This window comes from Esox lucius, chromosome 14, assembly GCF_011004845.1.
Source record: "Esox lucius isolate fEsoLuc1 chromosome 14, fEsoLuc1.pri, whole genome shotgun sequence".
NCBI lineage: Eukaryota > Metazoa > Chordata > Actinopteri > Esociformes > Esocidae > Esox > Esox lucius.
The window spans coordinates 36,172,280-36,185,097 of NC_047582.1; the positions used below are offsets into that span (position 1 = coordinate 36,172,280).

At 43.3% G+C, this 12,818-nt stretch overlaps 1 protein-coding gene across 8 annotated transcripts in view; it reads right to left on the reverse strand.

Annotated features, from left to right (window-relative positions):
* Nucleotides 1-12,818, reverse strand: part of phf21b (PHD finger protein 21B) — an 88,037-nt gene that overhangs the window by 6,416 nt on the left and 68,803 nt on the right. For 7 of the 8 annotated variants that reach the window (XM_029125280.2, XM_029125283.2, XM_029125278.2 and 4 more), the window contains 8 exons: nucleotides 9,292-9,384; nucleotides 8,123-8,791; nucleotides 6,467-6,649; nucleotides 4,296-4,347; nucleotides 3,675-3,751; nucleotides 1,972-2,026; nucleotides 1,540-1,562; nucleotides 525-683 (listed from right to left, as the gene is read on the reverse strand). In XM_029125280.2, coding sequence (XP_028981113.2) covers nucleotides 525-683; nucleotides 1,540-1,562; nucleotides 1,972-2,026; nucleotides 3,675-3,751; nucleotides 4,296-4,347; nucleotides 6,467-6,649; nucleotides 8,123-8,791; nucleotides 9,292-9,384 — 1,311 coding nt within the window. The remainder of the gene's footprint in view (nucleotides 1-524; nucleotides 684-1,539; nucleotides 1,563-1,971; nucleotides 2,027-3,674; nucleotides 3,752-4,295; nucleotides 4,348-6,466; nucleotides 6,650-8,122; nucleotides 8,792-9,291; nucleotides 9,385-12,818) is intronic. The other variant, XM_029125281.2, reaches the window with a different exon arrangement.

The window sequence follows — 12,818 nt, forward strand, 5'->3', positions numbered from 1 at the left end:
GTGATAGTGATAACCCTGTGACACCCCAGTAGAGTGTATATCAGTGATATTGATAACCCTGTGACACCCCAGTAGAGTGTAAATCAGTGATAACCCTGTGACACCCCAGTAGAGTGTATATCAGTGATAGTGATAACCCTGTGACACCCCAGTAGAGTGTAAATCAGTGATAACCCTGTGACACCCCAGTAGAGTGTATATCAGTGATAGTGATAACCCTGTGACACCCCAGTAGAGTGTATATCAGTGATAGTGATAAACCTGTGACACCCCAGTAGATTGTATATCAGTGATAAACCTGTGACACCCCAGTAGAGTGTATATCAGTGATAACCCTGTGACACCCCAGTAGAGTGTATATCAGTGATAGTGATAACCCTGTCACACCTCAGTAGATTGTATATCAGTGATAACCCTGTGACACCCCAGTAGAGTGTATATCAGTGATAGTGATAACCCTGTGACACCCCAGTAGAGTGTATATCAGTGATATTGATCATTCCCTTCCAGTCTTGGTGTCTTACCTTCTTCTGGCACTTGGGGCAGACCCAGACCCCTCGGGGAGGTGTTTTGAGTGGGGGGTTCAGACAGTCGGGGTGATAGGCTCTGGGGCAGTTGTGGCAGCACTGTAACTCCCCTTCCTCTTTACAGACAGAGCAGTGGACATCATGCTCCATCTCCTCCTGCAGACAGACAGGCACACAGACAGCTGTTCAGTTGACATTCAATAACATACGACTAGAACACAGTTCTAGAAAGATCTAGCTGTAAGTGCCTGGCCTATTCCGGTTGCCCTGGACTGGTTAAACTATGCTTGCTGTTTGGCTCATTCCTGTTCACATCAGTTTGCTTGGCTACCAAAACACTTTGCTCCAGTTGAAATTCAACACGGAACCCATCAACCCTCATGTCTTATACCCAAGGAGTCTGGATTTGAAACCTCCCCAAACACTTCCCAGTTTAAAAATGATGGAACTATCGCCTTTGTCCCAGAAACAGATGGGTTCAATTGGTTGTTCACAGAAATCAATAGGTTCCATTCAGAAAACACTGACAGAACAGTGATCCTGACAGAGTTTGACAGAGCTGTGATCCTGACAGAGTTTGACAGAGCTGTGATCCTGACAGAGTTTGACAGAGCTGTGATCCTGACAGAGTTTGACAGAGCTGTGATCCTGACAGAGTTTGACAGAGCTGTGATCCTGACAGAGTTTGACAGAGCTGTGATCCTGACAGAGTTTGACAGAGCTGTGATCCTGACAGAGTTTGACAGAGCTGTGATCCTGACAGAGTTTGACAGAGCTGTGATCCTGACAGAGTTTGACAGAGCTGTGATCCTGACAGAGTTTGACAGAGCTGTGATCCTGACAGAGTTTGACAGAGCAAGTTAATCCTGGAAGGTATTTCAAAGTACAATTGACACTTAAGACATTACATAAGACATTATAAGACACTAGGTTTGTCCAATTTCTCTGCTGTGACACCAGGCTTAATTCATTCATTAACACTCACTATATGTAGTGATATTACAGTACGTACCTTCCAGCTGTAGCTTCCAGTGTCTAGCGTAGCATAGGATAGGAAGCAGACAGCAGGTTAGTAGCTGACAACAGGTTAGTAAAGGACAGCATTTCACCACATGTTGGGTCAGCATTAGTAGCTTAAAACAGTTGGGTGTTAACAGGTTAGTAGCTAACAGCAGGCATGGCTACTGAGCAAATCCCTGATAGACTTCAAAACACTTGTGTTTCTCCTCCAACTGGCAAGAAAGCAGGCAGACAGACAGACAGTAGCAGTGAACCATAACACTTTTAGTTACCACAGAGAAAATATATTGTTCCTGGGTCAGGCAGTGGCTATGCATTCTCTTTAAAGGGGTAATTGTGTCTGGTGGTCAGGGCTACTGTGTGTTAATGTAAAATGTTGTCAGTCCTGCTCTGGCCTTGTTGTGGGCATAGGAGGTTGTTTTACCTGGCGCGGACAGAAACAATGGGTTGTTCAGGTAATTCGAGGCTAGGCGTTTACGCTGGAAGGAAAGAGGTGAGAGAAGCGTTTTAAAAGTGACAGAAATTCCAGTAAACCTGTAGGGAAACATTTTAGCACATAATTGTCAGTGAAATTTAATGGCATTTAGTTAGGTGAAACAAAGCACTTGTTATCCTAAATGAGTTACAGCTAAACACCAGATACATACGTGATCCACACCAGATACATACGTGATCCACACCAGATACATACGTGATCCACACCAGATACATACGTGATCCACACCAGATACATACGTGATCCACACCAGATTCATACGTGATCCACACCAGATACATACGTGATCCACACCAGATACATACGTGATCCACACCAGATTCATACGTGATCCACACCAGATACATACGTGATCCACACCAGATACATACGTGATCCACACCAGATACATACGTGATCCACACCAGATACATACGTGATCCACACCAGATACATACGTGATCCACACCAGATACATACGTGATCCACACCAGATACATACGTGATCCACACCAGATACATACGTGATCCACACCAGATACATACGTGATCCACACCAGATACATACGTGATCCACACCAGATACATACGTGATCCACACCAGATACATACGTGATCCACACCAGATTCATACGTGATCCACACCAGATACATACGTGATCCACACCAGATACATACGTGATCCACACCAGATACATACGTGATCCACACCAGATACATACGTGATCCACACCAGATACATACGTGATCCACACCAGATACATACGTGATCCACACCAGATACATACGTGATCCACACCAGATACATACGTGATCCACACCAGATACATACGTGATCAACACCAGATACATACGTGATCCACACCAGATACATACGTGATCCACACCAGATTCATACGTGATCCACACCAGATACATACGTGATCCACACCAGATACATACGTGATCCACACCAGATACATACGTGATCCACACCAGATACATACGTGATCCACACCAGATACATACGTGATCCACACCAGATACATACGTGATCCACACCAGATACATACGTGATCCACACCAGATACATACGTGATGGCAATGGTCACAATTTGGGCAGCAGAACACACAGTTGACAGAGAACGCCAGCAAAAACAAAAAATGACATTTGCATACTTCTGAGTGATGCATGTCCTGTTTGACCAAGTTTGTGCCATCATTGCAAATGGCAATTCAATAGTATCATGTAGTGTATCTGTTCTTACTGTGTGTAATGTGTGTGTGTGTGTGTTAGGGGTTAGGATTAGTGTGTGTATGTAGTGTATCTGTTCTCAGTGTGTGTAACATGTGTGTGTGTTAGGGGTTAGGGTTAGTGTGTGTATGTAGTGTATCTGTTCTTAGTGTATGTAACATGTGTGTGTGTGTTAGGGTTAGTGTGTGTATGTAGTGTATCTGTTCTCAGTGTGTGTAACATGTGTGTGTGTTAGGGGTTAGGGTTAGTGTGTGTATGTAGTGTATCTGTTCTTAGTGTATGTAACATGTGTGTGTGTGTTAGGGTTAGTGTGTGTATGTAGTGTATCTGTTCTCAGTGTGTGTAACATGTGTGTGTGTTAGGGGTTAGGGTTAGTGTGTGTATGTAGGGTGTAAGGTGCGTGTAAGCTGTGTGTTACCTCTGGTTCAAACAGTCCGCTGTAGGCTGGGTTGGCTGTGCTGCGTCTCTTTCTCTCCTGTCTCTTTGTCTGGATCTCTGTCATGAGAGGAGCAAATGTGACTGTCAGGTACACTCTCACACACACTTACATCCTCATATACACAAACACACACATACATACTAACACTAACACATACAGTATCTCACAGAAGTGAGTACACCCCCACATTTTTGTAAATATTTGATTATATCTTTTCATGTGACAACACTGAGGAAATGACACTTTGCTACAATGTAAAGTAGTGAGTGTACAGCTTGTATAACAGTGTACATTTGCTGTCCCCTCAAAATAACACAACACACAGCCATTAATGTCATTTCTTCAGTGTTGTCACATGAAAACTATACTCAAATATTTACAAAAATGCTGGGTGTGTACTCAGAGATACTGTATACACAAACCCTACCACACACACACACACACACACACACACACACACACACACACACACACACACACACACACACTAACGCAGGCAGGTGGATGGAAGATATTTGTCTGGCGTTGATGAAGACCTAACGTAGTTGTAACCATTGGTAACCAGCGCCTGACATGAATGAAAGAACTTCCAGATCTCACCTTCCAGAGTCTCCTTGGTGACTAGGCCGAGAGCCACCATGAAAGAAATTTTCTGTGGGGGTGAAAACCAGGGGACAGTTTAGTGCACGACACCCTCATGAATAACACACAGGATTGTTTTAGAACCACATTCATTTATTTTTTTCTAAAATGTATTGCTATCTTAGTCTTCTTACTTCCGTCTTTGGTGCACTTGAGCACTAATGCACTTGAGCACAAGCCAATAGAAACTTAAAATCGTTCAACAGTATTTGCATAGTTTCTTAGTCTTTGCACTACAATAAACAATTACATTTAAACTGTTATTGAGATTTTTGAATGAAATATTTTTTCTTGCAGTTAATAAATGTGAATAGTTTTAATGAATGTAATCCAAAAAAAAAGAATGTCCAAGACCAGAGGGCAACCAGCTTGGGGCTGTGCCCCTGGCAGGACAGAGACAGGTAAGTGTTCAGAACCCTCAGGTAAGGATCGGAAAGTTATTTCCTGGAGAGACTCCTCCCTCTTATGGATGCTAGGAGCAAACATTAGAGGGAAAAAGAGAGAGGTATTTCCACCGCGAAGAATGCCGAATCAGAATCCTCTGGGATTTATTGACTGAATAATTGGATCAGTAATTTACCAATCAGAGTTAGGCTGATAGGATAGTCAGGAAGTAGCACCATATCAAAAAAGCAAAAAGATTTATGGTTATAAACCTATATCTCCATGCACTACACAGCTCTAAACAAAATACACTGATGATTATGACAAATACACTTCAATTTCCACAAAGAAATAACAATGTCTGAAGAAAATACATTAAAATAAATGAAATGAAATAAATGTAGCCTCAGGCTTGCAGGTAATGTAATAAGAATGTAATGGTATGGTATGTGATGGTGTTGTAATGTATGGTAATATAATAGCAATGTAATGGTATGGTATGTAATGGTGTTGTAATGTATGCTAATATAATGGTATGGTAATGAAATGGTGTGTAAATGTCATGGTATGGTAATGGTATTGCAATGATAATGTAATTGTATGGTAATGGTATTGCAATGATAATGTCATTGTATGGCAATAGTGTGGTAATTGTTTGGTAAGGGTAATATTATGGTAATGATATGGTGTGTAAATGTCATGGTCTGGTAATGGTATTGCAATGATAATGTAATTGTATGGTAATAGTGTGGTAATGATAATGAAATTGTATGGCAATAGTGTGGTAATTGTTTGGTAAGGGTAATATTATGGCAATGATATGGTGTGTAAATGTCATGGTCTGGTAATGGTATTGCAATGATAATGTAATTGTATGGTAATAGTGTGGTAATGATAATGAAATTGTATGGCAATAGTGTGGTAATTGTTTGGTAAGGGTAATATTATGGCAATGATATGGTGTGGTATGCAAAACAGGTATTATTAAGGTCTCTTGATCTCCTGAAAATGTTGGCCTTTAGGTCCAAAAACAAACATTCTGATACATTTTACAAACATTTAAGGAATGTTTCCTTTCAATCAGAAGTTTTTGATTCCAACTGATTTAGCTGATAGCAGGATATTATGGAAGCAGGTTACTATGGAAGCAGGTCACTATGGAAGCAGGTCACTATGCAAGCAGGTCACTATGGAAGCAGGTCACTATGGAAGCAGGTCACTATGCAAGCAGGTCACTATGGAAGCAGGTCACTATGGAAGCAGGTCACTATGCAAGCAGGTCACTATGGAAGCAGGTCACTATGCAAGCAGGTCACTATGCAAGCAGGTCACTATGGAAGCAGGTCACTATGGAAGCAGGTCACTATGCAAGCAGGTCACTATGGAAGCAGGTCACTATGGAAGCAGGTCACTATGGAAGCAGGTCACTATGCAAGCAGGTCACTATGCAAGCAGGTCACTATGCAAGCAGGTCACTATGGAAGCAGGTCACTATGGAAGCAGGTCACTATGGAAGCAGGTCACTATGCAAGCAGTTCACTATGCAAGCAGGTCACTATGGAAGCAGGTCACTATGCAAGCAGGTCACTATGGAAGCAGGTCACTATGGAAGCAGGTCACTATGGAAGCAGGTCACTATGGAAGCAGGTCACTATGGAAGCAGGTCACTATGCAAGCAGGTCACTATGCAAGCAGGTCACTATGCAAGCAGGTCACTATGCAAGCAGGTGTGATAAGGCTTCTACCTCTGGGTCCAGATCCTCCTTCTCCTTCTTCTTCTTGGCTGGTGTAGAGGAGGGAGAGGTGGAGGTGTTGGGGTTTAGGGAGGTAGCGGTGGGGTCATTCTCCTTTGAGGGGCTGTCTGTCCCCTGGGGTCCTCGTGGGGATCCCTGGGTGGAACTGGGTGTCTGAGGCTGGAGGATTATCACCTGGCAACACAAACAAGACCAACACAGTGGTTATTGACAGTCAGTACTGAAAGACCAACAGTCAGTGGTTATTGTACAGTCAGTACTGACAGACCAACAATCAGTGGTTATTGTACAGTCAGTACTGACAGACCAACAGTCAGTGGTTATTGTACAGTCAGTACTGACAGACCAACAGTCAGTGGTTATTGTACAGTCAGTACTGACAGACCAACAGTCAGTGGTTATTGTACAGTCAGTGGTTATTGTACAGTCAGTACTGACAGACCAACAGTCAGTGGTTATTGTACAGTCAGTGGTTATTGACAGTCAGTACTGAAAGACCAACAGTCAGTGGTTATTGTACAGTCAGTACTGACAGACCAACAGTCAGTGGTTATTGTACAGTCAGTACTGACAGACCAACAGTCAGTGGTTATTGTACAGTCAGTACTGACAGACCAACAGTCAGTGGTTATTGTACAGTCAGTGGTTATTGTACAGTCAGTACTGACAGACTAACAGTCAGTGGTTATTGACAGTCAGTACTGACAGACCAACAGTCAGTGGTTATTTTACAGTCAGTACTGACCGACCAACAGTCAGTGGCAATTGTACAGTCAGTCCTGATAGACAGTCAGTGGTTACTGTACAGTCAGTACTGATAGACCAACAGTGAAGAAATGACACTTTGCTACAATGTAAAGTATTGAGTGTACAGCTTGTATAACTGTGTAAATTTGCTGTCCCCTCAAAATAACTCAACACAAAGCCATTAATGTCTAAACCGCTGGCAACAAAAGTGAGTACACCCCCCAGCCTCATATTGGTCATATTCCATTATAATTAACATGAGTTCTAACTGAATACATTTTTGTCCCCAGTAGGGTAAAAGCTCCTCGCTCCTTGGTTGTTTATTCCCTAAATTGGAAAGTTCACATTCACACTGTTGCCCTCTGGTGGACAACATCTAATGTGTTCCAAGCATTCTATCTCAAGTTATGCCTTCCATTTTGGGCTGGATGTGTAATATGTTGTTTATATGTGCATAATCTATAAGTAGAATCACCATCATACCTCAGTGATCCATGAAAATTCAAGTTTGAAAGCAAGTGGTTTTGATGACAAGGGGCAAGTGTCTGCACATGTCATAGTCAGACAATTTCAGGGACCATTTATTTTCTTCACAGCACTTTTACAACCAGTGGCCAGAAATCACAGACTGCTACTTTAAAGTAAGATTGTAAGAAAGAGATACTAGTAAGATTGTAGGAAAGAGTTACTAGTAAGATTGGAAGACAGTAAATAGTAAGTTTGGAGTACAGAGTTACTAGTAAGATTGGAAGACAGTAAATAGTAAGATTGGAGGACAGAGTTACTATTAAGATTGGAGGACAGAGGATGTAGTAAGATTGGAGGACAGAGGATGTAGTAAGATTGGAGGACAGAGGATGTAGTAAGATTGGAGGACAGAGGATGTAGTTAGTTCCGCACCTTATTGTCGGCGCTGAAGATCAAAGGGTGGACTTTGACCACGTCAGTGACGGCCGACAGTCCGTGTTCCCCAGTAGTGGCGGTCGGCGAGGCAGAGATTATGGCGTAGGCCACCCCTGGTCCTGCACCCACAGTGGGGGCTACTGAGGTGACCGTGGGGGTGCTGCTGGTGCTAGACGTGGGGGAGGACAGACCACCAGGGGCCTGGGTCTGCCCTGGGGGAAAGGGGGACAGCGGGGTTGCATCTCCCTGTCCGTTGGAGTAGCGTTCTGGGCTGAAGGTGCTGTTAGCCGTAGGCAGAGAGGGGCCTTGGCTGTTGCCCTGACTGAGGGCGTGGCTAGGGGGGGAGCTAGAGCCATGGGCATGGCTGTTGCCTTGACTGAGGGCGTGGCTAGAGCCATGGGCATGGCTGTCGCCCTGACTGAGGGCGTGGATTGGGGCGTGGCTAGAGCCGTGGGCATGGCTCTTGGGGCTGACTACAGCTGTAGCTTTCTGGAGGCTGAGGAGGCTCAGGGCCAGACTGGTTGGCTGTTTCTGGCTGGTTGTCTGTTTCTGGCTGGTCGTCAGTTTCTGGCTGGTCGTCAGTTTCTGGCTGGTCGGCTGTTTTTCTTGAAGGAGAGACACAGGACTGTGGGGGAGGCTGTCTGGGATCATACTCTTCGGCCGGACCTGGAGGAGAACAGTTAAACTACTTAAACAAAAATACTGGTTGAACCACCCAGTCAACATGTTAACACACGTCACATGCACTAAGAGGACAGTTCTGCCTGTAGGAACAGTTGTGACTGAAGGGATGATGTCAAGGGTAATTAAAATGATGTTGAGCTAACAGGTATCCTGTCATGGGGTAGCAGGGATTATTCTAGGGTTATAGGGATACAATTAGGGTAATAGGGATGATTCTAGGGATATAGGGATAATGCCAGGGGGAATAAGGATAATCTCAGGGTAATAGGGATGATGTCAGTGGTAATAGCGTTAATGCTGGGGTAATAAGGATGATATCAGGATCAACAGGGGTGACTCCAGGGTTATAGGATTAATGTTGGGGTAACTGGGATGATATCAGGCTCAACAGGGATGATGTCAGGATTGAAAGGATGATCTTGGGGTGACAGGGTTGATGTCAGGGTAAACAGGGATGATGTCAGGGGTAATGTGTTGTGTACCTGAGGGAAAACAGAGGAGGCCTGCCCTGCCAGTCGGTGTAGAGAACTGACCTGTGGGACCTTGAGGGGCACTGCTGCCAGGTTACCCAGCATCTAGAGAGAGGAGGGGAGTGTTACCTGGCTTAGACACAACAATATTGACAGACTGGTCAGCCAACACACAGCTCAGGAAATCAGTCATTACAATATTTCATGGATGAGCTCACTAATGTACAGTAATCCAGGAACATGACAAGTCAGAAAGTCAAGTGGGTCGTCCTGACAACAGCCTCACAATGCAACAGTTACTTTCAGCTGTACTGCTAATTGAAGAACACACACACACACAGTGAATATGAACTGTAGTGCTAATCCTAACCTCTAGGACTCTGTAACAGTGACATGTGTAGTGGACAGGACAGCTTTCAGACAACTGAAAAAGAGATGTACTGTATATATTAAGAGAGCCAAATAAAGCACTTTTAAGCTTAATCTCAGACTCTGAATATTTTTTTATCCTTCCTGTGCAAGTAAGTTCCATCTGAGTCCAGAGAATTATGATTTCAATTTGTCATTTAACCTCGGCAGGCTGTTTATATGAAAAGAAAAGTGGTTTCCAGTTCTGAACTCTCTCAGCCTATCCGACCTTCTGACTGCGAGATCATAAACACATGTTTTAGTTGAATATTGTATCTGGTATTATCTACAAAGGTTAATTCTCAGCTAGGGCTTTAGGCGAGTTAGACTGAATATTCTCTAAGTAGCTAGAGGTGTCCCACAGGGGTTGATCCTGTGTCCTGTACATTTTAATGTTGCATTTCCCTGGAGTCTGGGCCCTGGATCAATGCCTGATTAGAAGGCTATCAGGAAGAATAGGGACAGCAGTTGCTGCAGATATTTGGGTTACACACCTGGTCTCAGATTGAGGACATGAATAAAAAGAGAGCAGCCTGAGGTTATATCCTCTCCTTCAGAGCACAACCCTGAAAGGCTTATTTTCATCATCGACTAAAACCCTTTATAATCCTGCTGGGCTACTGAGAGGAAGAGGGTGAGAGGAAGGACATGGAAGAGACAGAGAAAGAGAGGGGAGAGGGTATGAGAGAGGCAAAACAGATGGATAAAGAGAGGGTGAGGAACGAGGGAGAAGATAGATAAGCATGGAGGAGGGGGTGAGGAAGGAGAGGGAGGGAGCTACTAGCCTGTTCCCATGGAAACAGCAGATTAATATTATTGCGGTGCAAACTGAGAGGTGGAGGAGAGAGGTGGAGCTGTAAGGTGGAGGACAAGACAGTACCTGAGAGGTAAAGCAGAGAGGTGGAGGAGAGACAGGAGTTGAGAGGTGGAGCTGTAAGGTGGAGGACAAGACAGTACCTGAGAGGTAAAGCAGAGAGGTGGAGGAGAGACAGGAGTTGAGAGGTGGAGCTGTAAGGTGGAGGACAAGACAGTACCTGAGAGGTAAAGCAGAGAGGTGGAGGAGAGACAGGAGTTGAGAGGTGGAGCTGTAAGGTGGAGGACAAGACAGTACCTGAGAGGTAAAGCAGAGAGGTGGAGGAGAGACAGGAGTTGAGAGGTGGAGCTGTAAGGTGGAGGACAAGACAGTACCTGAGAGGTAAAGCAGAGAGGTGGAGGAGAGACAGGAGTTGAGAGGTGGAGCTGTAAGGTGGAGGACAAGACAGTACCTGAGAGGTAAAGCAGAGAGGTGGAGGACAGACAGGATTTGAGAGGTGGAGGAGAGAGATGGAGGACTCTCCACCCCAATAAACACAGACAACTCTCCTTTCCCAATAAATACACACACAACTCTTCACCCCAATACGCACACAAACTCACACATGTAACTCTCCACCCTAATTCACACACAAAGAAACACTTTCCCACACCAAACACAGAACTGAGACTAAGCCAGGGTGAAACGCTCGGAGACAAAGTTACAAAAAGACACTTTTATCAAAGACACGAAGCAGGAATATCTGTGTCTGTTAGCAGTTTTCTGAGTCTAGTTTCACAAGACAGTTGAAGTGTCCCAAATGAACCCCTATTCCCTACAGATGCCTCTACCTTGGACCAGAGGCATCTGGGGGGTGGGTGCAGTTTGGAAGGCAGCATGTTACAAAATACTGACTTCTACAGCAGTGTCAGGACAACACATAACACAGAGTGCTTTTTTACTGGGTAGCAAAGACCAATACAACCACATATTCTATCAAAAAAATATTTCAAACTACATCAAAACAAATAGCTGAAGGCACAATTTATGCTAAATTTCACAATTGACCCAAGAAATGTTAAGGTGCAGAGAGAAGGGGAGAGGGTATCCAGCAGATAGACTGGATCTAGACTGGATATAGACTGGTTATGAACTTGATAAAGACTGGATATGAATTTGATATAGACTGGATATAAACTGAATATGGATTTGATATAGACTGGATAAGGATTTGATATAGACTGGATATGGACTTGATATAAACTGGATATAGACTGAATATGGATTTCATATAGACTGGATATGGATTTCATATAGACTGGATATGGATTTGATAGACTGAATATGGATTTGATATAAACTGGATATAAACTGAATAGGGATTTGATATAGACTGGATATAGACTGGATATGGATTTGATATAGACTGGATATGGATTTGATAGACTGAATATGGATTTGATATAAACTGGATATAAACTGAATAGGGATTTGATATAGACTGGATATAGACTGGATATGGATTTGATATAGACTGGATATGGATTTGATAGACTGGATATGGATTTGATATAGACTGGATATGAACTGAATATGGACTAGATATAGACCGGATATAGACTGGATATGGATTTGATAAAGACTGGATATGGATTTGATAGACTGGATATGGATTTGATAAAGACTGGATATGGAATTGATATAAACTGGATATGGATTTGATAGACTGAATATGGATTTGATATATACTGGATATAAACTGAATATGGACTTGATATAGACTAGTTATAGACTGGATATGGATTTGATATAGACTGGATATGGATTTGATAGACTGAATATGGATTTGATATATACTGGATATAAACTGAATATGGACTTGATATAGACTAGTTATAGACTGGATATGGATTTGATATAGACTGGATATGAACAAGTTGACATATCTAGACTCAGTTAAAAAAGATGTGCTGTGTCTTAGGGGTCAGGTGGGTCGCATCACTGTAAAGAACGGTCAAAGTTGTTTGGAAAATGCACAGTGCATTTGACTCTCATTGTTGCACTGCTGGCAAAGACTCAGCAGGCAGATCTCTAGAGAAGTGCTCCTTCGAGGATCTGGCAGTAAAGCTTTCATCTGGTGAATTTATTAAGAACATGCATATTATGCTTGATACATTAGAAGAACTCAAAGATTTGTCTGAGAGTTTACAGTCAGGGAACATGCGCTTGTCTGCTGCTCTGAACCTGACAAACAGGCTGATACATGCGTTTCTTGTCAGATGAGAGAACACTGGACCACAGTCCAGAGGAAGGTAGGAAGGCTGTAGGAAAGGACGTC